The sequence below is a fragment of the Rhinopithecus roxellana genome, chromosome 8 (genome assembly GCF_007565055.1).
Source record: "Rhinopithecus roxellana isolate Shanxi Qingling chromosome 8, ASM756505v1, whole genome shotgun sequence".
Classification (NCBI taxonomy): domain Eukaryota; kingdom Metazoa; phylum Chordata; class Mammalia; order Primates; family Cercopithecidae; genus Rhinopithecus; species Rhinopithecus roxellana.
In genome coordinates this window covers 50,585,506-50,610,700 of record NC_044556.1, presented here as the reverse complement: position 1 = coordinate 50,610,700, position 25,195 = coordinate 50,585,506, and the positions used below count along the sequence as shown (strand labels likewise).

At 38.7% G+C, this 25,195-nt stretch overlaps 1 protein-coding gene across 5 annotated transcripts in view; it reads right to left on the bottom strand.

Annotated features, from left to right (window-relative positions):
- Nucleotides 1-25,195, bottom strand: part of NOTCH2 (notch receptor 2) — a 192,729-nt gene that overhangs the window by 106,469 nt on the left and 61,065 nt on the right. For all 5 annotated transcript variants that reach the window (XM_030934979.1, XM_030934977.1, XM_030934978.1 and 2 more), the window contains one exon: nt 13,109-13,190. In XM_030934979.1, coding sequence (XP_030790839.1) covers nt 13,109-13,146 — 38 coding nt within the window. In that variant the 5' untranslated portion in view covers nt 13,147-13,190. The remainder of the gene's footprint in view (nt 1-13,108; nt 13,191-25,195) is intronic.

Genomic DNA, 25,195 nt, shown 5'->3' with positions numbered 1-25,195 from the left:
TGTCCCTACAAAGGACGCAAACTCATCCTTTTTTATGGCTGCATAGTATTCCATGGTGTATATGTGCCAACAGACTAAAATTATTAATTCTCATACTCCCAGTGTAACACAATGATTGGGATATAGAAGGCATTCAACTATTCAGTGCAGAAGCAAAAGGTCAAAATGAAGGGTTCTGTGGAATCTTTACTAACCCTTAAAAAGACCCTATAAATACACTTGAAGTTTGGGAACAACTAGGTTGAGCTATTTACCTAAAGGATTTTCAAAACTAATTTAAGATTCCTGATATATAGACTACTTCTTAACCCGCGCTCACCCCTAAATCAGTCAAATTATGCCAACTCCATGCAAAGTAGATTATTTTTTAACCACTTTCACTCCCACCCCCCAAATATGAAGTTAACCAACACACACTGAGAGGCATGTGTGCATATGCAGGCATACACACACACACACACACACATACACACACAAACAGTCCTCATTCCCTCTTGCACTTTTATTAGTCTTTCATCAGTTGTTGATAAAAGACTGACTACATAAACCACCAGGGACCTGGATCCCTGACTAAAAAAAAAAAAATCCTACAAAGTGGCCTCAATAGCATGAACTGCTAGATTCTGTAGTGACTGCCAGTGAAAATTAAAGAAGATCTCCAGAAAGAAAAATAAGTGTTGGAGCCTTCTTTCCATTCCCCAATGTTGGTGGATGACCACCTTCAAAGTTCTGAAGTCCAAAAAGTATCTAAAAGCAGAATAATTTAAAAAGCTTACTGTTTGGTCTGAAAAGATTTTCCTAGTTCAAAAACAACTGTACCTATTTGGATACCAAAAATGAGAAGATATAGTACAGAATCTTTAGATTGCCTAATGGGATCTGGAGAAACAGCTCTTAGTCCCAGTCTACATTCTAATGAGTTATGTAATAAAGGCTAATTCACTTAGCTGTATTACGCCTCAGGCTCCTCACTTATAAAATAAAATGAGTGACAAAGGTACTTTCCAAAGTCCCTTTGACCTCCTAAGTGTGATGACTCTATAATCTTGGCCTTTGAAGTCCCTTGGCAATACCACCCAAGGATGTAATGATGCTTGCTGATGTTAATGTTTGGGTGTTTGTGGTTGTATATGTCTTGACCACTGTTCCATGTTCCACTCCAAGCAGGGGATCCTAGGGCAAGAACAGTACTGTGTCTCTTTTTTAATATCCCTCACAGTGCCCATCACCCTCTAGTTGCAGATAGTTCAATACACACTTATGTAAATGAATTGTTCCACAACTCACACTTTCAGCTAGCCCCTCACAGAAGCATAAGAAAGCAAAGAACAACCAAACAGAAGGAACAATATATTTAAACAAGATAAGGGGAATGAAAAAAGAATCTTGCATTTAAAGGGGATAGAAAAGCCTAACCATCTTCTCCCAAACAACTGGCCAACATGAGAGTCTGTTTTCTTGAGCATAGAGTGGTGGTAGATATCTCAGTCTCTATGGAATCTGACCTGCTGATGAGTTATACAAGGCTAAAACTGACTGAGTGTGTATGTAAGACAACAGTCTGGGAAGAGAAGCACTAAATTTAAGCTCACAGGGAATCAACCACTTAAGTAAACTCAGACAGAACTTTATCCAGATCTCATTTTTATGCATCCTCTCTACAAAGCATAAACGCTTATCTTACTCACTTCCCATCTCATGATGCTATCATTAATTCTTGTAAAATTTAGAAAAGAATAGGTGATGCCTCCTAATGAGAGAGTTTGCTTCTGTCACGAACTGTGACAGTCAGTGTCAGCCTTTGCCTGGAAGAAAATGAGTCACTTTTTCATTAGTAATCAAGTTATGTCTATTTTTTAACAGTGACCCAGAAATTCAAGGCCATGAGTTTCAGCAATACAAGATGGAGAATCAGACACCACAAACATTGTATACAAATAGAATTAAGACAGAAAAATTAAAGTCAAGGAGGTACAGAGTTACTTTTCAGGATGACTGAGGTTTCAGAAAGGGCAAGTTGCCCCGAAAAATAATCCTCAAGATGTGTCTGGCTTACACAACAAGAACCAGTATTTCAAAATCTTAAAGTGACAGGCAGTTAAACGACTAAGGCACTACCATCATCTAGGCAAGAGAATCTTAACCACCATCAAATGTTTTCCACACAGAATAGGCAGCCCTAGTTTATTCTGGATAATTGAGGGTTTGGATATGTACTATATAATCAGAGGAAACAAGCAGTAAAGGACCTGAGCTAATTTGGGGTAACCAAACACTTGGCTAACAGATGCTTCCTTACTCTGGATCCCTCATATGAATCAGATCTGGCCAGCGATATGCTGGACAGAAGATATTTGAGGTTAAGATACCTGAATTCTCAACTAAGGGAATGAACTATGCAGTACATGAAAACCAACCCTCTTCTTAATGCCTCTGTTTTTCTGTTACTTCCCTTATCCCAACCCATTCTTGCTCTTGCCTTAGAGATTCTCAGATTCTGATTTTCCTTGCAAAACATGGTCACAAGCCTACCTGGCTCTCGGTCTGGCAGAAATGCAAGAATCAAGAGTCAAGGCCAAAAAGGTCTGAGGGAAGGAAGGTAATTGCTCCCAGCTTCCCTCTCTTCCTGTCCCCAGGTCCTCTCCTTTACCCTCACTCTAGGCATTCTACCTCCAAACATTCAAGTTAACATGTGCTAAAGGAATGATTTTCTAAATCACTTACCTGTCACTGTGAAACTAGATTAATCCACATACTGGTTTAGTATAACCTCACACAAACTGGTGTATACACAAAAGAGAGCAATCAAGATGTAGAAAATGTTTGAAACTGTGTCATTAAGAAAAAGTGATGAAGAAATTGGTTATTATTCCAGGAAATAACAGTCCCTTCTAGTCCCCTCAGCTCCCTTCCTCTCACCCTTCTCCTACCTATCCATCTTCTAAGGTACCACTAATATTCAAAGATTTAGGATTTAAGCAGTGCACCAAAAGTCCTCTGATTTTACTCTTTCGTCCCACAGTAGTTGTTCCTTTGTCTGATTCTCCATAGTTACTATCTGTGCCCCTACACTGGGATATTACAGACTGTTTTATTTTACACATCTTTGTATGGTTCATCTCCCCAGCAAGACTTCAGAAGACTGCCATCATGTCTTACGCAGGACAAACTGCATTCATTGTCAGACACTCTCTGGGTACGTATACTTGTGAATAAAGAAGTCAGGTAACACAGGCCTCTTGGGCTTTTCTGTCTATTCACAATACCCATACAGTGATCAGTTATAGTAGCCTGCTCAATAAATACTAGTGTGATAAAAATGAAACTTTTGTTTGAAAAGTGAGGATTCTATAGTGCTTAGAGTCAATCTAACCTTCAGTGTTCAGCATACAGGATTATAGACAGTGACTGCAGGAAAATGACCTGAATCTATACAGATTTAATACCCTAAATGCTACTTTTCTACAAAAATCCTAATCATATTATTTTCTTATTAACACCTACCTTTCTCCTCATATTTATGTGAAGGCAAAAAACTAGATAGAATGCTCTAGTTGAATGTGTTCGCTGAATAATATCACCCATCACTTAATGCCTTTCTTAGTCTTTATTTTCACTTTTCTTTCATAAAACCCTTTTCATAAAGATCAAGTAGAAGACTGTTTAGGAGAAGAGCATTTCTTTTTTTTTTTTTTTTTTTGAGATGGAGTCTCACTCTGTCGCCCAGGCTGGAGTGCAGTGGCGCAATCTCGGCTCACTGCAAGCTCCACCTCCTGGGTTCACGCCATTCTCCTGCCTCAGCCTCCTGAGTAGCTGGGACTACAGGCACCCACCACCAAGCCCGGCTAATTTTTTTGTATTTTTAGTAGAGACGGGGTTTCACCGTGTTAGCCAGGATGGTCTCGATCTCCTGACCTCGTGATCTGCCTGCCTGGGCCTCCCAAAGTGCTGGGATTACAGGCGTGAGCCACCGCGCTCGGCTAGGAGAAGAGCATTTCAAGCAGAAATTAACTGCATTACTTTTTCATAGGGGAAGGCTGATGGAGTCTAAGAATTGGCAATATATTTTTGGACACAGAGCACTAAGTGCTAGTGAAGGTCACTGACAGTGAATAAACAGGATCTAGAAAATGAGCAGAAATCCAAGAGAAAATTTAACTTACCTTACATTGGGGTGTAAGGTAAAACTCAACCAGGAGAAATATGAAAACAAAATGCATAACACAGTCGCATGTGCACACGTGTGTGCATACACACACATGCCAGGAGGGCAGAGAGACACTAAACTTCATTCCTAACTACTGAATGTTGAGAGGAGGCCTAATGAAAACCTCTATCGGCTGGGCACGGTGGCTCAAGCCTGTAATCCCAGCACTTTGGGAGGCCAAGACGGGCGGATCACGAGGTCAGGAGATCGAGACCATCCTGGCTAACACGGTGAAACCCCGTCTCTACTAAAAAAACTACAAAAAACTAGCTGGGCGACGTGGCGGCGCCTGTAGTCCCAGCTACCCGGGAGGCTGAGGCAGGAGAATGGCGTGAACCCGGGAGGCAGAGCTTGCAATGAGCTGAGATCCGGCCACAGCACTCCAGCCAGGGTGACAGAGCGAGACTCCGTCTCAAAAAAAAAAAAAAAAAAGAAAAAGAAAAAAAAAGAAAACCTCTATCACACCCATATATTTATGCTAGCTTAACAAATTTCAAAGTGCTTGGAAATTTTTGGATGATTACTTTTTTTCATATTCTGATATCCCCTATTTCTTTGCTATCCTTGATAAGGGCAGATATAGACAAAATAAAAGAATTTAATTAAGCTTCTCCAGATCCTAAAAGAGAAATACTTCTCATTTTGCTTAGTCACAAAAAAAGGGAGAAAAAAAGAATTCCTATGTGAAATTAATGGTGCTAATGAGACATGCCTGAACAATAAGAAACTTCACATAAGATTATGATTAACCTAGAGACTGTGTTGAAAGAAAACTAGCTAAATTCACATCTATTAATGCCAGGCTGCAGGCCAAAATTTGTTGATTTAATTTCTTGGCAATAACCCAAGACAGCTAAAACGATACAGGCAGAGCCTAAGAACCAGATTCTCCTACCTCTTCACTGAACACTGAAATATATAAAGGTACCAACTGAAAGAATAAAAATTAGTTGAAAAGAGTATGGAAATTATGTTGCTATGTGTTAAGCTACTAACTAGTGAGGCACAGTGGTTCAGGCCTGTAATTCTAGCCCTTTGGGAGGCAGAAGTGGGAGGATCACTTGAGCCCAGGAATTCAAGACCAGCCTGAGCAACATGTGAGACCGTGTCTCTACAAAAAGTTTTAAAAATGGGAGACTGAGGCAGGAGGACGGCTTGAGCCTAGGAGGTGGAGGCTGCAGTCATCCATGATTGCCCCACTGAACTCAAGCCTGGGTCACAGAGGGAGATGCTAGTAACCAAGATTTCCTTTACAAAAGACCCCTTAGGGACACATCATATTTGATAAAGGATTTTAATAGGACATAAGTATTAATAAGAATCACTTAGGAATGGTACTGTTAAAGGGTCCAGATCTCAAGTCCTAATACAACGAAAAGCCTCACAGGACATACTCATATGCATCTGTAACTCACTATGCAAATGTAAGGTGCCATATTCAACAACTTGTGACTTTTGTGCTGGCAACAACATTTATCAGAAATCACTGAATTTAACCTGTCTCAATTTAACAACTGCATAAATCTGTCTGGATTTGCTCCTGTTTCATTAGTAAAAAGAAAGGAGAAGTTTCAAATTAGTTCTCTCTACTGAAGCACACTTTCATGGACAATATCCTCTATCCCTACCTTCATTGCCCTCTTCTCATATTTCATCCATAGTTATTACATTGAGCTTTCATGCAATATTCACCAAACCTGGCCCATGTACACTCATGTAACTACATGCAGATTCAGTGTTCTAGTATGACATGAGGTACTCAAGCCTACCTAATGCTACTGTCTTTAAATTTAGAAATCACATAAAGCAGTGTTTTAATCATATTCCTGATCTGAAAATTCCTCCTTTTGTATACTTTCAAATGTTCCACACTTCCTTTTCAGAAGGTTCCATTTGAACTACCAACTTAAAACAGGTAATTCTGTCCCATTTTATTGATAGGGAAACTGAGACTCAGGGTGACAGCACATTTTCCATGAGTATATCTCAGGTCCGCTAAAGAGTGATGGGATCTTGAGCAAATTATTTAACTTCTCTTAGCTTCCACATAGTCTCTCTCTCACATAAGGACTAAAGTAAATACATGTAAACTACTTAATTGAGAACAGACCCTAAAATGCAATAAGTGCTCAGTAATGTTAGCTAGCATCATAGACTTTAACTTGCCAAAGATCCAATTGTTAATAGGAACCAGGACTCAAACTTAAGTCTATCTGGCATAAAAAGCGTATGTCCTCAGCTGGGTGCTGTGGCTCATGCCTGTAATCCCAGCACTTTGGGAGGCTGAGGTGGGTGGATCATGAGGTCAGGAGATTGAGACCATCCTGGCTAACACGGTGAAACCCCGTCTCTACTAAAAATACAAAAAATTAGCTGGGCGTGGCAGCAGGCGCCTGTAGTCCCGGCTACTCAGGAGGCTGAAGCAGGAGAATGGTGTGAACCTGGGAGGCAGAGCTTGCAGTGAGCCTAGATAGCGCCACTGCACTCTAGCCTGGTGACAGATCAAGACTCTATCTCAAAAAAAAAAAAAAAAAAAAAAAAAAAAAAAAAAAAAAAAAAAAACCCATGTCCTCTTCATGTCACCAGTCAAGGATCTTCTATGACCCTTACTCCACTCACCAGTGCCAGGCTGAACCATACTAGTTCATGAGGCAAAAGAAAAAATCAGTAGTACTGATCTCCTTATTTAAAATTTTGATAATTTTCAACTTATTTTGCATTAATTTTGATTTTTTGAACAACTACATACAAATATTAATTGATTTCGATTACTGAGTTGTTTTGGCACTCTCTTAAATTTCACAAGTGAGGCCAGTGCCTTACTTGCCTCACCATGGTCCCAGTCCTGCCATTCACTGGTGGCCCCGTACAGAAGGCCACATTATAGTCAGCTTATTTCATACTTGGCTTTACTTTGAATCTCTCTAAGAAGTCCAGGTTAATGAACTGGTAATTATTTTACGACTTCCCAAAGAAGTGTGAAATAATATGATAACAATATTGATTAATTGCAACTACTACCACATACTTGAGTTATCTGTTATATGTGGTATACATAAATAGCATGCAATAAATAACTCTTGAATTAAGAAATCCTGAACGCATTACATTTTAAGAAAAGATTACTCTATGAAAGGTATTTAATGAGCCAAAAAACAGCATTCTTTGTTTTATGTTAAAAAGATAAACAAACTATGGAAGAGTGGCCAAGCCTCTGCTATCATTTTCCAGAAAAACTATATACACAATATGCAGCTAAATAGGCACCCTACTTGAAGGAACTAGGCTGGCAGAACCAGTTTCAGCTGAGAAGAAAGAGGAGGTGATTTAACAGCTGATAGTTTTCCCTGTCTATTTCTTTGATCTGACAATGCCCCTGTGCTTCCGTGAATGCACTCACAAGAAGGTGAAGGAAAGGGGAAAATGCTGAGTCAGCCATGACTTCTGAAAATGCCTTTCTGGGGAAGAAGCACCACAACACAAACATTGCCAATGCATCCTCCATAAAAAGCTAGGTTCTAAGGGATTATGAGTGTCTCTACTCTCTACTTACTATACAGACATCTACCAAGAAGACAAAGAAGGCAATGGCTCTAGTTTTTCTTGGATGGATTCAGGAGATCTGGACCACCAACATGACTCCCTAATCCTGGCAAGGAAAATTGTTAGCTGTTAATGTTTAATGTTTATTACAGCTAGCAGACAAGTTTTAGATAAAACATGACACAAAGTTGTATTTTATAACACTTTATATTTATAATAATTTACCTTAAAGTGTAGTTTTTAGATCAGCACTTTGGCAAAAAGTAGACATTCTCAAATGCAAGCACCCATCTATAGGAACGTATACAACGCATGGTGACTTTCTGCTGTTACACAAACACTATGTTAGATATTTACCAAGTGGTATGTAGGAAATTCTGAAAGGCCCCTTTATATTTCCAATTTTCATCATTAAAAATAATTGCAGAGTAACTTATATCAGACTAACCCTCTTGCTCTGGACAAAATATCAAAGGCACTGGAGAACCACTGAAAGCAGGCATAAACTAGAAGGGATATAAGCCTCAGAAAAAGCTAAGTAAACTATATGAAACCCACATTTACAGCTTGTTTTTTTCCATGAAGATACACCTCAGTCCATGCAGCAGAAGAGGAACAGTGTGCAAGCAGAAAATGGAAGTCCTGCTATGCTGAGGAGTCAGAGGTATCTGGAGCTGTCACAGCAGCTAGAACATGAGGAAAAATCCTGGAAAAGACAGAACCACAGAGTGGGTAGCTTCAAAGGATGCATACAACTCTGCTCAAATCCTTAAATAATTCCTGACTATGCATAAGCAAGATAAGATTCAGAAACCCAAGAGGAAGTAAGAGCTGGACAGCTGAAAAGACTAAGTAGAAGGCTCCTGGGGCTGGGGGTTCCGTTCTGCCTTAGAGGGCCTTAACGAACACCTCAGGGCTTGGTAGGCCCCTCACACTTTCCACTGAACCCCCAGAAGGGTCACATCTTGGGAATAAGAGCCCTATCCCACGACTAAGATTTATATCACTGTACTAAGGGCAGAACAGAAGTAGGCCCACCCTAACATGTCCTAAAATCTAGCATCCATAGGATCAAGATGATCTGCCAATCTTGACAAAATTCAACATTCTTTAGTGGAAGACAAACTTTAAAATCTGTCACCCACAACGTCCACTAAAATAATGTAAAAGTACCATACTTGTGTAAAGTAAAGGGAAACTGTACCCATTGTCCAAAGAAAGAGCAGTTGATAGAAACAGAAACACATCCACAGACAACCCAGATTTTAAGAACTAGCAGACAAAGATTTTAAATAACTACAATAAATATGTCCTCAAAATGTACATTTTGTCAATTACACAAATCATAAACTAACCTACCCCCAGAATTCTAGTGAACTTGAGTTGTCCATGATCTTTAATCAAATTGGGATTTAGAATGGTTTATATTTGAAAGCCCGAAGCAAACAACTTGAAAGTGATTAATGACATCAAATTTAATTATATATTTACACCTCCCAGAAGGACAAGAGAAAGAATAAAATACCTTATCTCTCCGTAGTGAGAGGGCTTTACTAAGATTTGACAGTAGTTATTTAACAGCAATAATTGAGTTTTATGCAAGATTACACAGGTTCTCCTTATCTGGCATCAAAATCTAATCACAGACTGATAGGGTACTTAGGCTCCTAAAAGTGAGAAAAAACAGTTGAGCTGAGTACAAAACTAATCTTCAAAAGTACTTATCTTCATCTGTCAATGTGATCTTATCAAGGATTTTTATAATTTCTATAAACAATCATTATATTTTAGCTGAATCAGTAGCATTATGCTGTCTAAACAGATAGTCGGATTCCTTCTATTTTAAAACATTTTCTACCAGTTCCCATCCCACCACTCACCACTCACCCCCACCCTGGCCCTGTAAAAGGAATTTGGCTTCAACTTTCTTTTCTTAATCCACTAAGCAATCTCATGAATAAAAAGATAATCGCATGCCCTGCATGCCTGATAGAATTTTTTATAAACCTTCTAAGTGTTTTAATATTTATTTACTATTTTGTGAAAATAATATTTACTGAACAAGCTAGATCATCTTCTTTCTCCATAGAAAAAAATGTAAGGTTGGTGAAAATATACTGAAAGCTCTGCTAAGTATACATTATTTTTGCATAAAATTTTGCTTAAACTGTGGAGGTTGGCAAAAAAGCACTGTAGAATGATTGACATGGCTGCCTTGATATTGTTCTTGCTTTTTCTATGTCCACTTATGTTGACCCTGCCACTCCTAAAGATGCTAATATTACTTTTGCTGAGGTAGGGAATCACTCTCTTTATACAAGCTTTGTTGTTCATCTTGGTCTCCCAAAAGGATGGCCTCAGCAAATTTTTTCTTACTCTCTCTCAAGGAGCTTGTTTCCCTCAAAACAGGAAAGACATCTGAGGGACACACCCAGAACTGTATCCATAAGCATTCCATCCTATCAACAATTAACAAGTACCCAGGGACAGAATTTAGGCAGCTCCATTTTCATCAACCACAGGTGCCTGCCCTCAGCAGTGTTCTCCAGGAACTGGTGGCAACTTCATCTCTCCAACCTTGGTTGGCAAGTATGAGACTAGTAACCCAACAGTCCAACAAAGAACTACTGGACTTCTTCCCAACAGTGACCCTTAGGTGTCCTCTCCTGGTAAGTGCTCAGAGATTGGTCTCCCCTAGAAACCTTTTCTCCCCATGTCAGACCAAAAATACATAGGCAAACACTTAGAACCTATTCGAAATTCTCCACATATAAGTCACCAAGTTGAAAGAGCTTCAAATAGAACTAATTTACCTCTCTGTGGGGTATTACCATCCTGAATGCTATGTGAAGTAAATTTTTTTTTTTTAATTTTACTTTTAAGTTCTGGGATACATGTGCAGAACGTGCAGGTTTGTTACACAGGTACACATGTGCCATGGTGGTTTGCTGCACCTATCAACCCATCATCTATGTTTTAAGCTCCACATGCATTAGGTATTTGTCCTAATGCTCTCCCTCCCCTTTCCCTCCATCCCCCAGTAGGTCCCAGTGTGTCATGTTCCCCTCCCTGTGTCCATGTCTTCTCATTGTTCAACTCCCACTTATGAGTGAGAACATGCAGTGTTTAGTTTTCTGTTCCTATGTTAGTTTGCTGAGAATGATGGCTTCCGGCTTCATCCATGTCCCTGCAAAGGACATGAACTCATTCTTTTTCATGGCTGCAAAGTATTCCATGGTGTATACGTGCCACATTTTCTTTATCCAGTGTATCATTGTTGGCCATCTGGATTTGTTCCAAGTCTTTCCTACTATAAATAGTGCTGCAATAAACATACATGTGCATGTGTCCTTATAGTAGAATGATTTATAATCCTTTGGGTATATACCCAGTAATGGGATTGCTGGGTCAAATGGTATTTCCGGTTCTAAATCCTTGAGGAATCACCACACTGAAATTTTTAAAGGAGAGAACCAGTGTCTTCTTATTTAACATAAATAGATAAGAAACATGTGCATGATGATATCACCTTTTAGTTTAAGAAACACATTGTTGTACAATAACTACACTAGGCACTGTACTAGGCATTAACTATGCAAAAAATGCGTAAGACTAAGACCTCACGTTCTAGTAGAAGAAACACATCAACAAATGACCATAATGCAATGGGGTTAACTACCACAAGAGTTGAATAACAGAATAAAGCAAGCAACTAAGGCACCAAATGCCACAAAGAGACTAAACAAGATTTTAGTGGCCAACTCTAAGGTATTAAGTTCCCTCCCTTATTATCTCCAGTTGTATCTCCATTCTTAGAGGAGACTACACCACATTTTTTTCCCCCAGCTAGAAAAACTAAATGAGCAGCCCATAATAAGCTACATAAAACCTTTATTTCCAATGTTATCTTTATTCCAATCCAAACAACCTATTGTTAAGCTTTACTGTCATCACAGCTTAAAATATTTTCACTTTAGTGAAGAAAATCATTTCTGACGTGAAAAAAAAATCTTGTTTATAACATTAAAAAACTAAATCCTGGTGTCAGAACAGATCTCATTGGAAAAAAGCTGTAATTACATTTCTGGTAAGAAATAAAAATGTGTTGGATAAACTCACGTAAAATGCTTATTAAGCAAGTACCTCTACCAAAGCAAAGAAAAATTACTCCTCACAAAAGTGAAGGAAGAGAAATTTCATATTACCAAATCTTATTTATCCAGCATCTTCCCTGAAATAAATAGAATGGATATATATTCCTCTCAAAAATTTTCAATTGAGGTAGAAGAAAAAAATTATTTGGAGGAAACCTAGAAAAGCTATTATGAAATTATCTCACAGCCTTCTTCAAACAAACAAAATGTCTTGGCTAGAGCACATGGTTGGAGAAAAAAGGAAAAAAAAAATGCTCTTAAGCCAAGAACTAGCCTACATTTTCCTTCATCCTTACTCTTTTATCCCCCTATAATAATACACACTCACAGCCCCTGCTCCCCGCCCCATCTACACATATGCATACATCTTCCTTTCTCACTGTCTCACTTTCAGAATTAGATTTTTTACACTAGAAAACAAATACGAATATAATATTCACTTATACTGGGCAGAATATTAAAGCTGATATCTATTTGGTTTTACTTAAAAACAAGATCATAGTTAACATGTTAAGGGGAGACTCTAAGAGTATGCCTTAAACTAAAAAACACAAGGGAATCTACTATACATATATATATGTGTGTGTGTGTATATATATGTATATATGTGTGTATATATGTGTATATATACGTGTGTGTGTGTGTGTGTGTGTATTTTTTTTTTTTTGAGACGGAGTCTTGCTCTGTCACCCAGGCTACAGTGCAATGGCATGGTCTCAGCTCACTGCAACCTTCACCTACTGGTTTCAAGTCATTCTCCTGCCTCAGCCTCCTGAGTAGCTGGGACTACAGGCATGTGCCACCACACCCAGCTAATTTTTGTATTTTTAGTAGAGATGGTGTTTCACTATGTTGGCCAGGCTGGTCTTGAACTTCTGACCTCGTGATCCACTTACCTCAGCTTCCTAAAGTGCTGGGATTACCAGTGTGAGCCACCACATCCGGCCTACCCCATATATATTAACTAGCCACCCACTGAAAAGTCTTTTTCATGGTGAGAAAGATAACAGTAAGATAGTAAGAAGTTCTTATTAACTAATTATCTGGCATCCACATCCTTCCATCCTCACCCCCAACCAAAATCTGTAACAGGAAAGCTCAAGAACCAGTAACATTCCACAGAAGTATTAAAAATAGAGGAGTAGAGCCAAATCTTGTCCAGTGTTCTATCGCAAAAAGAAAATATACGAAGAGAAAAACTTACTTGCAGTATCCTGTGCCATTGTGGTAGGTAACACACATTCCTTCATTTACACAGGGTTCATAGCCATCTCGACACTGCAAGGCTAAAAACAGAAACAAATGCACATTAGAAGTCACTAATCATAACCCTAAGACACCAAAGAAGAGTAATCCAATCCAGATCAACATTCATTCCCACCTAATTTGGGTTTCTTTTTAGAGTTTTAATCAGCTTTTTATTTTTTGGCTTCTAGCACAGAAGCCCATCCCAAAAGTATCTTCCAACAATAAACCATGTTTGTGGTCTTGAATGATGTTCTTACTTTTCTGTGTTCCAATATCTCCAGCTGTTACATCTCCTTCTCCCAATTAAAAATTAAAGCCATACCATCTATGACATGACAGATCATCTTGGGATTTAGATACTTCAGATGACTATTCTAAGGATTCATCAATGAATGTCTAGGAAAATGTTAGATAAATAATAGATCACCATTATATTGATGAATTACTTAGCCTTCAGGTGAAGTTTTAAAACAGACCACTTCAAGAAGTAATCAGAAACAGCAATAACAGTCATTCAACAAACTGAAATTGAGAGCCTAGTATGTACCAGGCACAAAATTAGGATCCAGAAAAAAGGAGAAATTGAATACATAAATGAATAAATATAATCTCTAGCTTTAAGGGGCCCATAAAAAGATGGGGAGTAGAACATGAACACAGATTGTAGAGAGAGTATCAAAATAAATAGAAGGAGATAAAATAAAAATTCTCAAACTCTTGATTCCCCCATTCCCTTTAAGAGACAATGAAAAGGCACTTTACCATCTGAGGCCCTCCCAAAAACAGACTATTCAGAAAAAAGAACAAAAACAACAGCAATAGTAGAAATTTTCATTGATTTCAGCCAAGAATGGAAGAAGTCTACCCAAAATCTGCCAATCACTTGCTGGATAATTACAGTATCTTGATTGCTTAGCTTTTAGAGTTGAAATTTTCATCACCAAAATACGTATCGAGAACCCTAACAACTGGAAAGGTAAGACAGAAAGAAACCTAGTCAAACAACAAATATCAAAATTGAAGCTCATGAACTCTTCCTTGGAAGTTATTAAGATGTCCATCTCTTATGATAGTTAATGTATAAATACCTGAAAGCAAAACTGAGAAGTTCCCACTCCAAGCTTCCTCTAACCACAGCACTCTATGCATAAATTGTGCAAGATCAGAGACTCTAGGCCTGACCATCCCTGGCATCAAAACCAATAGCCCAGGTGCAAGCTAGATGCCAGAACAACTCCTCCACCAATTACTGCATAAAAGCCCTTTATTTGCCCAGTATTGTATCCAGTAGTGGAATCACTTGAGAACATGTTTACAGAAAATGCATCCCATCCTTAAAATAATATTTTTAATGGTAATAGTAATAATAATAATAATAGGAGCTAACACATAAAACTTACTAAATACCAGGCACTGTCCTAAGTACTTTACATAAATTAGCTAACTAATTCAATCTTCACAACAACCCTTAGAAGTAAATTTCATTACACCCATTCTCAGGTGAGAAAACAGGGAGGATAAGTGGCCTGCCTACTGTCATACCAGTGACTTAGAGAGCCAGAATTTGAATCCAGAGACTCTGCCCTTAACCACCAAGATACACTGCTTCCCATTCCCTGAAATTTCTCAGGATTGGCAGGGTGGATATTATTATACCCATTTACCAACAGTGAAGGCCAGAGACAATAAGTGGCCTCTTCATGGGGCATTGTACCACTAGCTAGTGGGCAGTGCTGAGCCTAGGATCCAGGTCTCTGCTAAGTCCAGCCCATCTCTATGACAGCTGTTGGGATCACACACAGAGTCACCAGGCTGCAGGCCCAAACAGGCAAATTCAGGAAGAGGGTCATCTTGCTGTCCATATCCCACTTCCCTGTAAGGCTCAAACGCTCCCTCTTCCCACACTGATAAGCCCAATGCAACAACTATAATTAAAACAGTTAATGTCAGGTTATTTCCTCCATACCAAAGTTCTCAAACTGATTTTTTCATTCTCTTTAGACACTTTTATTAGTTTCAGTGAGAACTTCCGGGGTTTTTTCTATTTACTTTTTTTCTTTAAATAAAATAATAAATAAATAAAACCCTCACAGTAGGAAAGGAATGTCCTGTAGGCACAGAAAAAGCTGTAGCTCTGTCCCCCTGCAGGAATCCTGATGCAGCGAGGGACTCAGGAGACCTGAAATCCTGTCTGTACCTCTAACTGCAAGCAAAGCACAACTTCACGGGGGCTCAATTTCCCTACCTGTAAACCAAGCTGAGAGTGAACTAAATGTCCCTGAAGGTACCCTGTGATCCACCAGCGACAGGTCCCGCCTTAAAAGTACATGAATGGCATGCCCAGTGCCTGAAGAAACCTATCCTGGAGTGCATAAAGACCCAGCCACCCATGACTCAGAATGCCATGGGTGCAAAAATCACGGCCTATTCCTATTAAGTGTCCTGACAAATCATTACAGTGACAGGTTCAGAGAAATACAAACAACCCAAAGTCAATATGTAGCAATCAATCTAGCAAATAACTTTACAGCCTAGCCTTAGTGAACCAATCAAACTCAGTGACTGAAAAGAAGGTGGGCTTATCAGGCTAATAATTAATGCCACTTGGCTGATTTGTGGGATCATGCTACCTTGAACCTTTAACATTTACTGAGCCATGGTTCTCAAACTTCAGCAAGCACTGGAATCACTTGGAGGGCTTTTTAAAAAAGAGTGTTGGACTCGACCCCCACAATTTCTGATTAAGTCCATAGGGAGCCTAGGAATCTGCATTCCTAACAAATTCCCAGGTAATGTTGACACCACAGGTCTGAGGAACCACACATTGATAACGAATATATGAAAGCTTGAGTGTCCACTTTTAAAAATACTCAAAAGCTATACAATATAGAAGTCATAGATGATTTAGATGATAATATACTGCGTGAATAAACAGGATGTGGAGAAATGGAACCCTTCTACTCTGTTAATGGGAATGTAAATTAGTACAACCATTGTGGAAAACAGTGCAGAGGTTCCTCAAAAAACTAAAAATAGAATCACCACATGATCCGGTAATCCCACTGCTGGGTATCTACCCCAAATATTTTAAATCAGTTTATTGAAAAGATGTCTGTACACCCATACTAAGTTATGGAAGTGTCCATCAACAGATGAATGGATAAATAAAAGATGGTAGACAGGCCAGGTGCAGTGACTCATGCCTGTAATCCCAGCACTTTGGGCGGCCGAGGCGGGTGGATCATGAGGTCAGGAGTTCAAGACCAGCCTGGCCAAGATGGTGAAACCTCGTCTCTACTAAAAGCACAAAAATTACAGCGCATCTGTAATCCCAGCTACTCAGGAGGCTGAGGCAGGAGAATTGCTTGAACCTAGGGGGCGGAGGTTGCAGTGAGCCGAGATCGCGCCACTGCACTCCAGCCTGGGTGACAGAGTGAGACTTTGTCTCAAAAAAAAAAGAAAAAAAAAAGTGGTAGATATACACAATGGAATACTATGCAGCCTTTAGAAAGAAATTCTGTCATTTGAGACAACATGGATAGAATTGGAGAACATTATGCTAAGTGAAATAAGGCACAGAAAGACAAATACAGCATGTTCTCACTTATATGTAGAATTAAAAACCATCAAAATCATAGAAGCAAAGAGGAGAATGATGGTTACAGAAGCTATGGGCCTGATGGTCAATGGGTACAAAGCTACAGTTAGACAAGAAGAATATTTTTTTTGTATGTTTGAGATCTATTGCACAGTGTGGTGAATATGGTTAATAATAGAGTATTGTACATTTCAAAATTGCTAACAGAGTAAATTTCAAAAAATGTTAAATATTTGAGATGAAGGATATACTACCTTTTAATTGTTCTACATTGTATTTGTAAATTATAACATCATTTTGTACCCCATAAATGTATACAACTATAAATTGACAATTCTAATTTTTTTTTTTTTTTTTTTTTTTTTTTGAGGCGGAGTCTGCGGCCCAGGCTGGAGTGCAGTGGCCGGATCTCAGCTCACTGCAAGCTCCGCCTCCCGGGTTCACACCATTCTCCTGCCTCAGCCTCCGGAGTAGCTGGGACTACAGGCGCACGCCACGTCGCCCGGCTAGTTTTTTTCTATTTTTAGTAGAGACGGGGTTTCACCATGTTAGCCAGGATGGTCTCGATCTCCTGACCTCGTGATCCGCCCGTCTCGGCCTCCCAAAGTGCTGGGATTACAGGCTTGAGCCACCGCGCCCGGCCGACAATTCTAATTTTTAAAAAAGAAAAATAATCTTGAGACTTGTGGCTTTACTCAGGAGCAAAAATGAATATTATAATTATCTTCCATACAAAGAGAAATTAAAACTTTGATAACCTGAAACCATGAAAGTGAGACTGGGAAAGACCTCATTTTAAAATTCAATTTACTTTTTTCCAATGTAAAACATTTAAATTTAACAATAAAATTGAAGGCAGCTTCATGTTTATAAAGTAAAAAAAAGAAACATTAAATCATACCATAGAGAACTGATGCTTAAACTGATGCTTTAATAGACTCCAAGAAACTAGTCACTCACAAAGAGTCACTTTTTCCCCCAATTTTCATGTCAATAAATACTCGCTGGCTGAAATAAATCTTATTTACTGTGTGTATCTGCTGCTTGTGCAGGCCCTCCTCTACTCCACCAAAAAAAAAAAAAAAGGGGGGGGCAGGGGGCAAAAAGCAGTAGATTTCAATCTCATCACTCCATCACTTGGCAATGTAATACAAAAATCTAGAAGCCAATTTCCAATTTTCATACACTGTCAGGGCCGTGCAGTTGGGAACTAGCTACCTAATATTTAGAACATATTTAGAAAGCATCTACTATCAGCAGGCACAGGTCCTGATGTCAGGGATACTGTAGTATACTGAATAAACTCCCTGTCCTCAGGAATCTTATTTATATAAGAGAAAGGTGGCTAAAAAATTAATAAATAAAATCATTTTGGACAGTAATAAGTGGTAAGTTCCACTGGAAACAAAACCCAGTAATGGGATAAAAAGCAATCATGAGGCTGGGGGTGCAGGAGCATACCTCAGATAGTGTCTAGGAAAGGCCTCCCTGAGGAGGTATGCTTTGAGCTACAATGTAAATGAACAAGTGTCATGAAGATATGAGGGAAGAGCATCCCAGGCAGAGGAAACAACAAGTGTAAAGGCCTTGAGGTGGGAAAGAGACTGGTATTCCAGGGTCATATGGCTAGAGGTTATGAATCAGCAAGGAGAGTGGCCAGGGAGGCAGGCTGGGGTTAGATCACAAGAGCCCATGATAAGGATCACAGCTCTAAGTAGGAGAGTAAACTACTCAGCTGTTTTAAATAAGAAAAATGACACAGATTTATGTTTCACAAAAGTCAAGATTATGAAATGGTCCAGTGAGTAAAAAGGCTTTTCTTTTCTTTCTTACATAAGCTTATTCAAATCATCCCTTTTTAGACTAGACTGAAGACATCCATTTTCCCAGCTCCTCAAAATGGCAATGATTTTATTCTAATAGCATCTAACCTTCCAGAAGCACAACCTGTAACATGTTGCCCCACTACTTTCTAACCCACAATGGCTGTCAGTTCTTACTTAGTTCTCAGAACTTAACCACAGTTTGGCTCTCCTAAGAACCAGTTGGGAGGTCTGTGCAGTACCTTCACACAGTACCAAGTCTGGCACGTTTTCTTCCAAGGACAAGCCATTTCTTACTTCAACCAGTCTAGGCTCCCATGCTGGCCTTCCAGATCAGAGCTTACCTTACCTGCCCAGTATTACTCCCCACCACTTCCACTGCATTCTCTGCCCAGTTTATGCCCTCTTTCCTGAACAAATCACCATTGAACTCAGTTCCATTCCTCCATACATGTCTGCTTCCTCTGATTGCTGCCTTCCTCATTACCATCTAAATTCTACCCATTCCTTCAAGGCCCAGTTCACCTCTTGCCTCACCCAGAAAGCTTCCCCTGGAGGGTTCTGGTCCTCACAGAGCCACCACCCCCTATCCCTGTAACACTCATGACTCTCAATTCTGCACTACATGGTCTTCTAGCTTTCTGCTTTTTCACTTTTAAGTTCCTGGGATATAGAAAACATTTCTTCTTTTCTGAATATTTGAAGCAATGCAGATAAGCAATTGAAAGCACGGATGCAGAAATCAGACGAATCTGGATTTGAATACTAGCTCCACCATTGACCTTTTCTGTTTCTTCTTTGTGCTTGACATAATTTGGCTATTTTGTCCCTTCCAAACCTTGTGTTGAAATGTAATCCTCAATGACGAAGGTGGAGCCTACTGGGAGGTGTTTAGGTTATGGGGGCAGATTTCTCATGAATAGCTTGGTGCCCACCTGCAGTAATGAGTGAGTTCTCACTACCATGTGAGCTGGTTGTTTGAAAGAACCTATAAATTGCTCCCTCCTCTCTTGCCATGTTACATACCTGCTTTCTCTTCACCTTCAGCCATGAAAGTCTTTTGAGCCCTCGCCAGAAGCAGATGTTGGCTCTAAACTTCTTGTACAATCTGCAGAGGTATTAGCCAAATAAACTTACTTTCCTTATGAATTATTCAGCCTCAGGTATTCCTTTAGAGCAATGCAAAATAGACTAACACACTTCTTTTAAAAAAGTATAGCACTGAAGGCATAAAGAGAAGTGATCCACTAAAGGTAAAATAAACAATATATGTGAGCAAAAACTCAGTTTTAATACAGTTCCACTAATATTTGTTGAGCAACTATTGTGAGCATTGTCCCCTACTAGGGCACTGCATGAAAATTAAGCACAAATGAAACAAACAATCTCTGTCCTCATGGTCCTTACAATCTAATGAGGAGAAGTTGGGAGTAGGGGCAGAGAGAATGTGACCTACCCAAATGACTCTATGATAAATACAAACAAAATAAAAATTGCCAATACATACCCTTGGCATACCCTCTTTTTTTTTTTTTTTTTTTTTTTTTTTTTTTTTTTTTTTTTTTGAGACGGAGTCTTGCTCTGTCGCCCGGGCTGGAGTGCAGTGGCCGGATCTCAGCTCACTGCAAGCTCCGCCTCCCGGGTTTACGCCATTCTCCTGCCTCAGCCTCCCGAGTAGCTGGGACTACAGGCGCCCGCCACCTCGCCCGGCTAGTGTTTTGTATTTTTTTAGTAGAGACGGGGTTTCACCATATACCCTCTTAATACCAACCTCAGCATCACTCCAAAAAGAACTTTGAAGAAATACAATATGAACCCTTGATGTTTAGCACTAACTGTAACTCAATCCAGACAAGGTTCTTTTATTTATTCAGGTTTATCAGCCCCAATTGTATATAAAAACTGCAAACAACAGAGTAAGCTGTCATTGATTTTAACCAGTTTCAGTGCCTCAGAAATTTATTCATTTAAGGATAAGGCTAAGGTATCCAGACTTGATAGAATCTTCCTTAATATTTCCTCTAGGCATTTACCTAGGTTTTCCAATGCTTTTCAATGTCATACCAGCTACATATCACTGGCTTAAAAGCCTCCCTTTGTTTTAGGCATTTCTAACATGAGTAATTAAGTCTGTACTTCAGCCAGTGTAATCTGAGCAGCCTTCAATGTGTTTTACTTGTTGCCATTAACATGTAATCGTTTTAAATTGGCATTACTTGTTGCTTTGTAGCCTCTTCAAATAAGCCTCTGTCTGTTGTCTATCTCACATGATTTTTTTTCATATCCTCCTCCCTGTCTGCAGTGTGGTATCTGTGCTTAGATCCACTGCTCAATCAGAAGAAATTTTAATGTCTTGACTGTCTGGGACTCCTAAAATACATGAAGAGGAATTATACAGGGCTCTTTTAACTTTTTCTTCAACGTTTATGCAAATTTCAAGTAGCAATATTTGAGAGAGATGAAGTCTGAGTTTACGCCCTAGGATCTTGGCTGTGGTTGGCTGCTGTTGATTCTGGCACATGGTCTCTGGAAGAGGCTCAGTAAAATGAAAAAAGCAAAGTTTTCTAAAATGACTGCCTGCCTTATTACCAAAAATAGGAGACTTGAGGGCAGACAAGGAGACATCAGGGATTTGCAATAATTCTCATAGCACCCTGCAATTTCAAACAACAAAACTTTCACTAAATTTTTCATTCCATTTTTTGGGATCAAGCCATGAAAAAAAAAATCCAAACAAACAGAAGAAGTGCGGAAGTTTCAAATCCCAAGTGGTACATTTAAATAAAAACGAAGTGGAGAAACATCTGTCTTCCTCCTTGAAATTTGTCTTGATTAAAAGGGGGAAAAAAAAAAAAGAGCAATAAGAGAGACATCAATTTTGTTTTCCTAACAGTGTTCCAAGGATTTTTGTGCTCTTTACAGATATTATCATATAGAAAATGTGTTTCCTACCTAAGAGATGCTAATATCAGATCCAAAAGTTAAGAACTGGGCTATAGGGTCACAGTAAATTATTATTGCTTTTCAAAAACTGAAAATATACCTTAATTTAAGAAAATATAATCAACAAAAACAACTTATAAATGAATATTTTTATATTACTAATAGAATTTTCATACTATAAAAAAATCATTCCAGTTAGCTGATAAATCTAGAATAATTTTTGTTTTTAAAAATTCCAATTTTGTTCTATTTTATAATACTGAACTTATTGCAAAAAAAATTCATCAATGTTTGCTGTGCTATATTGAAATCTACTACACACTGTGTGGTTTTTTCCTTTTATTTTTCTCTTATTAAAGACTTCAGAAAAAAAATTCAATTTATGCATGGGTTAAATTTCAATTCCTGGATTTTGGAGATGAGACTAATGCATTCAGCTCTTCTACATGAAATATAAGGTTTGAAAAAAATCCACAAATACTTACAAATCAGGATGTAGCCAATTTGCTAATAATGATCACCTCCATACGTATCCATGTACATTCTTTCACCTGAAAAACATTTTGCCTCCTTTTCCTTTTTCTCTATCTTGCTAAATTCCTACTATACTTCAAATCATAGATAAAGCATTATTTTCCTGAAGAAGCATTCAGGGACCCACTGATACAGATGTTCCTCTTCCGTGCTCCCATTTTATCCTAGGTAGATGTATTATAAGTGCTGGCCCATTCATCTCTCTCTCTCCCACTTCTATGCAAATTCCATAGAGGAAGTAACCATAATTGGCTCATCTTTGTACACCTGGGACCTAAGAAGATGCCTGGACCACAGCAGGTACTCAATATTCAATAAGATATTCAATAAACTAAATAGCTATAATTAAGACAAAACCTATGGATAAACCCCACCTTCAGCTTGTATGTTTATGTGTGCAATTTCACTTTGTGTAACAAACAGAAAAGTAAAATAAGAAAAAAATGCAAATTTCCAGGCCTTTAACAAGGATGAAAAGTTGAGAAAGTAGAACTGTACTTTTCTAATCTTTGCAAAACTAAAACAGCTTTGAAAGTTTTCTTACAATTTGTATGAATGAAAATACACTCTCCACTCTTAGCCTCCTATAAATCTTAAGCCATGTGTATTATGGTAAAAACTGACTGAAATAGGTTGAATGCAAGCCAAAATAATTTACATCTAAATGAAAAACATAGAAAACAGAGTAATAAAAAAATTCCAACTGAATGGGGAACTAAGATAGTCTGTTTTTATTGTATAGTATTATCTTCCCCATGAGTAGATTCACTAATATACATCAGCAGAACAATAAGCACCAACGAGATCCAAACAACACTTCAGTGTAAGTATCTAACTCTTTGTAAAATGACATTGACTGATATGATCACAGAGTTTACATGTCCAAAAGGTTCAAGATCTCAGTGTAATAAAATCCAACAGTGAGGAAGAAGCTGTATCATACCTAGAAATTTAATTATTATCTACAAAAAGGGCTACATATTTGTGTGCTGCTTAGTGGTCAAAAAAGGTAAATATGAAGTGTTATCCCATTGTCTTGTCTCATATCTTGTATTATCTGTTCTGTTCCACTATCTTTATTTGTACTATTATCAAGACAAATTTTGCCTGTCACCAATTTCCTGTACTTTTAGTAAACCCTCCCTTTTTAAAGCTTTCTAAAGACTATTTTGTTAAGTACAGCTTAGTTTTTTAAGTCCTTAATTTTAAGTACATGCTTTTAAGTACCCTTGCTGGAAAAAAAAATTTATAAATATATATAACCTTCTTGCTATACACCCAAAAGAAACAACATACTTTTTTAGCTTAAATTGTTCAGAACACTTTTTTGTTGTTGTTGAGATGGAGTCTCACTCTGTCGCCCAGGTTGGAGTGCAGCGGCGCGATCTTTGCTCACGGCAAGCTCCGCTTCCCGGGCTGACGCCATTCTCCTGCCTCAGCCTCCCGAGTAGGTGGGACTACAGGCGCCCGCCACCATGCCCGGCTAATTTTTTGCATTTTTAGTAGAGACGGGGTTTCACCATGGTCTCGATCTCCTGACCTCGTGATCCGCCCGCAAAAAGTGCTGGGATTACAGGTGTGAGCCACCGCGCCCAGACCAGAACACTTTTTAAATGGAGCCGACAATTTGTCGTGTTTGTTCATTTAGAGGTAGACACCCAAACAGAAATTAAAATTAAATCAAAATTATGTTAAAAATGAAAATAGAAAAACCTAAGATTGCTACATATTATATAAAATCACGGATACTTCCCAAAACAAAACAGGGAAAATCCAAAGAAAAGCCTCAGATTTCCCCACATGCATCCTTCCTCACAGCCTTTTTAAAGCATCCTTGAGTGGTAGCAATGAAGGCTATTCACAAAGCTGGGTAGAAAAGTAAAATAAGAAAGAAAAAAATGCTGCAAATTTCCAGGTCTTTAACAAGGATAGGGACAGAGGTCATCAGGGATACCATAATCAATGTACTGTGCAAAAATAGTGCAGAGGAGATTGGTTAGTCCTACATAAAGTCCAACTACATGTATGGCTAACTAGTCTCAAGTCAGGGTTTGCAGAAGCTAAGGTTCTAACGTTTGGATTATTTTTATATTATTATCTGGGTCAGATAATGTGCCTTTAGCCAAAACCAAACTCTGTTCACCTGTGAATAGTATTCCTGTACCCAAATTCCTGCACACATCACTGAGAACTGTCTAAACCCAAGTGCTTCAAAAGATCCTAAACCCTCAACTCATACCCAGGATATTTCAAATAAGCTCAGAAACTAGCACTGTGAGGAAAATATCTAAATATGAAGATATTAATGCCCATCATTGCCATTTCCAGAGAACACACCTGAAGCCAAAAACCTTGGAACAGAGGAAGGCAGATAATAGAAAAATATCACATCTTTATTAAATACTAAAGGGAGAAAAAAACATAAAATATAGCCCTAAACGGCCAGGCGCAGTGGCTCATGCCTGTAATCCCAGCACTTTGGGAGGCTGAGGCGGTGGATCACAAGATCAGGAGATTGAGGCCATCCTGGCTAACACAGTGAAACCCCGTCTCTACTAAAAATACCAAAAAAAAAAAAAAAAAATTAGCTGGGTGTGGTGGCAGGTGCTTATAGTCCCAGCTACCCGGAGGCTGAGGCAGGAGAATGGTGTGAACCCTGCAGGCGGAGCTTGCAGTAAACTGAGATCACGCCACTGCACTCCAGCCTGGACAACAGAGTGAGACTCCATCTGAAAAAAAAAAAAAAATATATATATATATATATATATATATATATATATATATCCGTAAACTTCAATTTTTATTTATTTTATTCTCCCTTGCTTTGTTTCTTCAGACATATATCTATGTCCCACATCAACATAACTTGGGCCTCCTGGTCAACAGAAAAAATAATAATGTGTACTTAATGATATTAGGTGAGAAGCGGATAATCTCAATGTCCAAATCAGTTCCTCTTAAAAACGCCAGTCCTCCAACTCCATCAGCCTTTTGATTACTCATATTCTTTCTTTATTGGAAATGCAAGCAAGAATTTATCTTTAAGACTACTCAGATTTGTGCAGAGCTGTAGCAGTCATTTTAATAAAAAAGCAGCTCAACACACTAACAGTCACAATCTGGTTTGCAAGTGCTCACAATCATT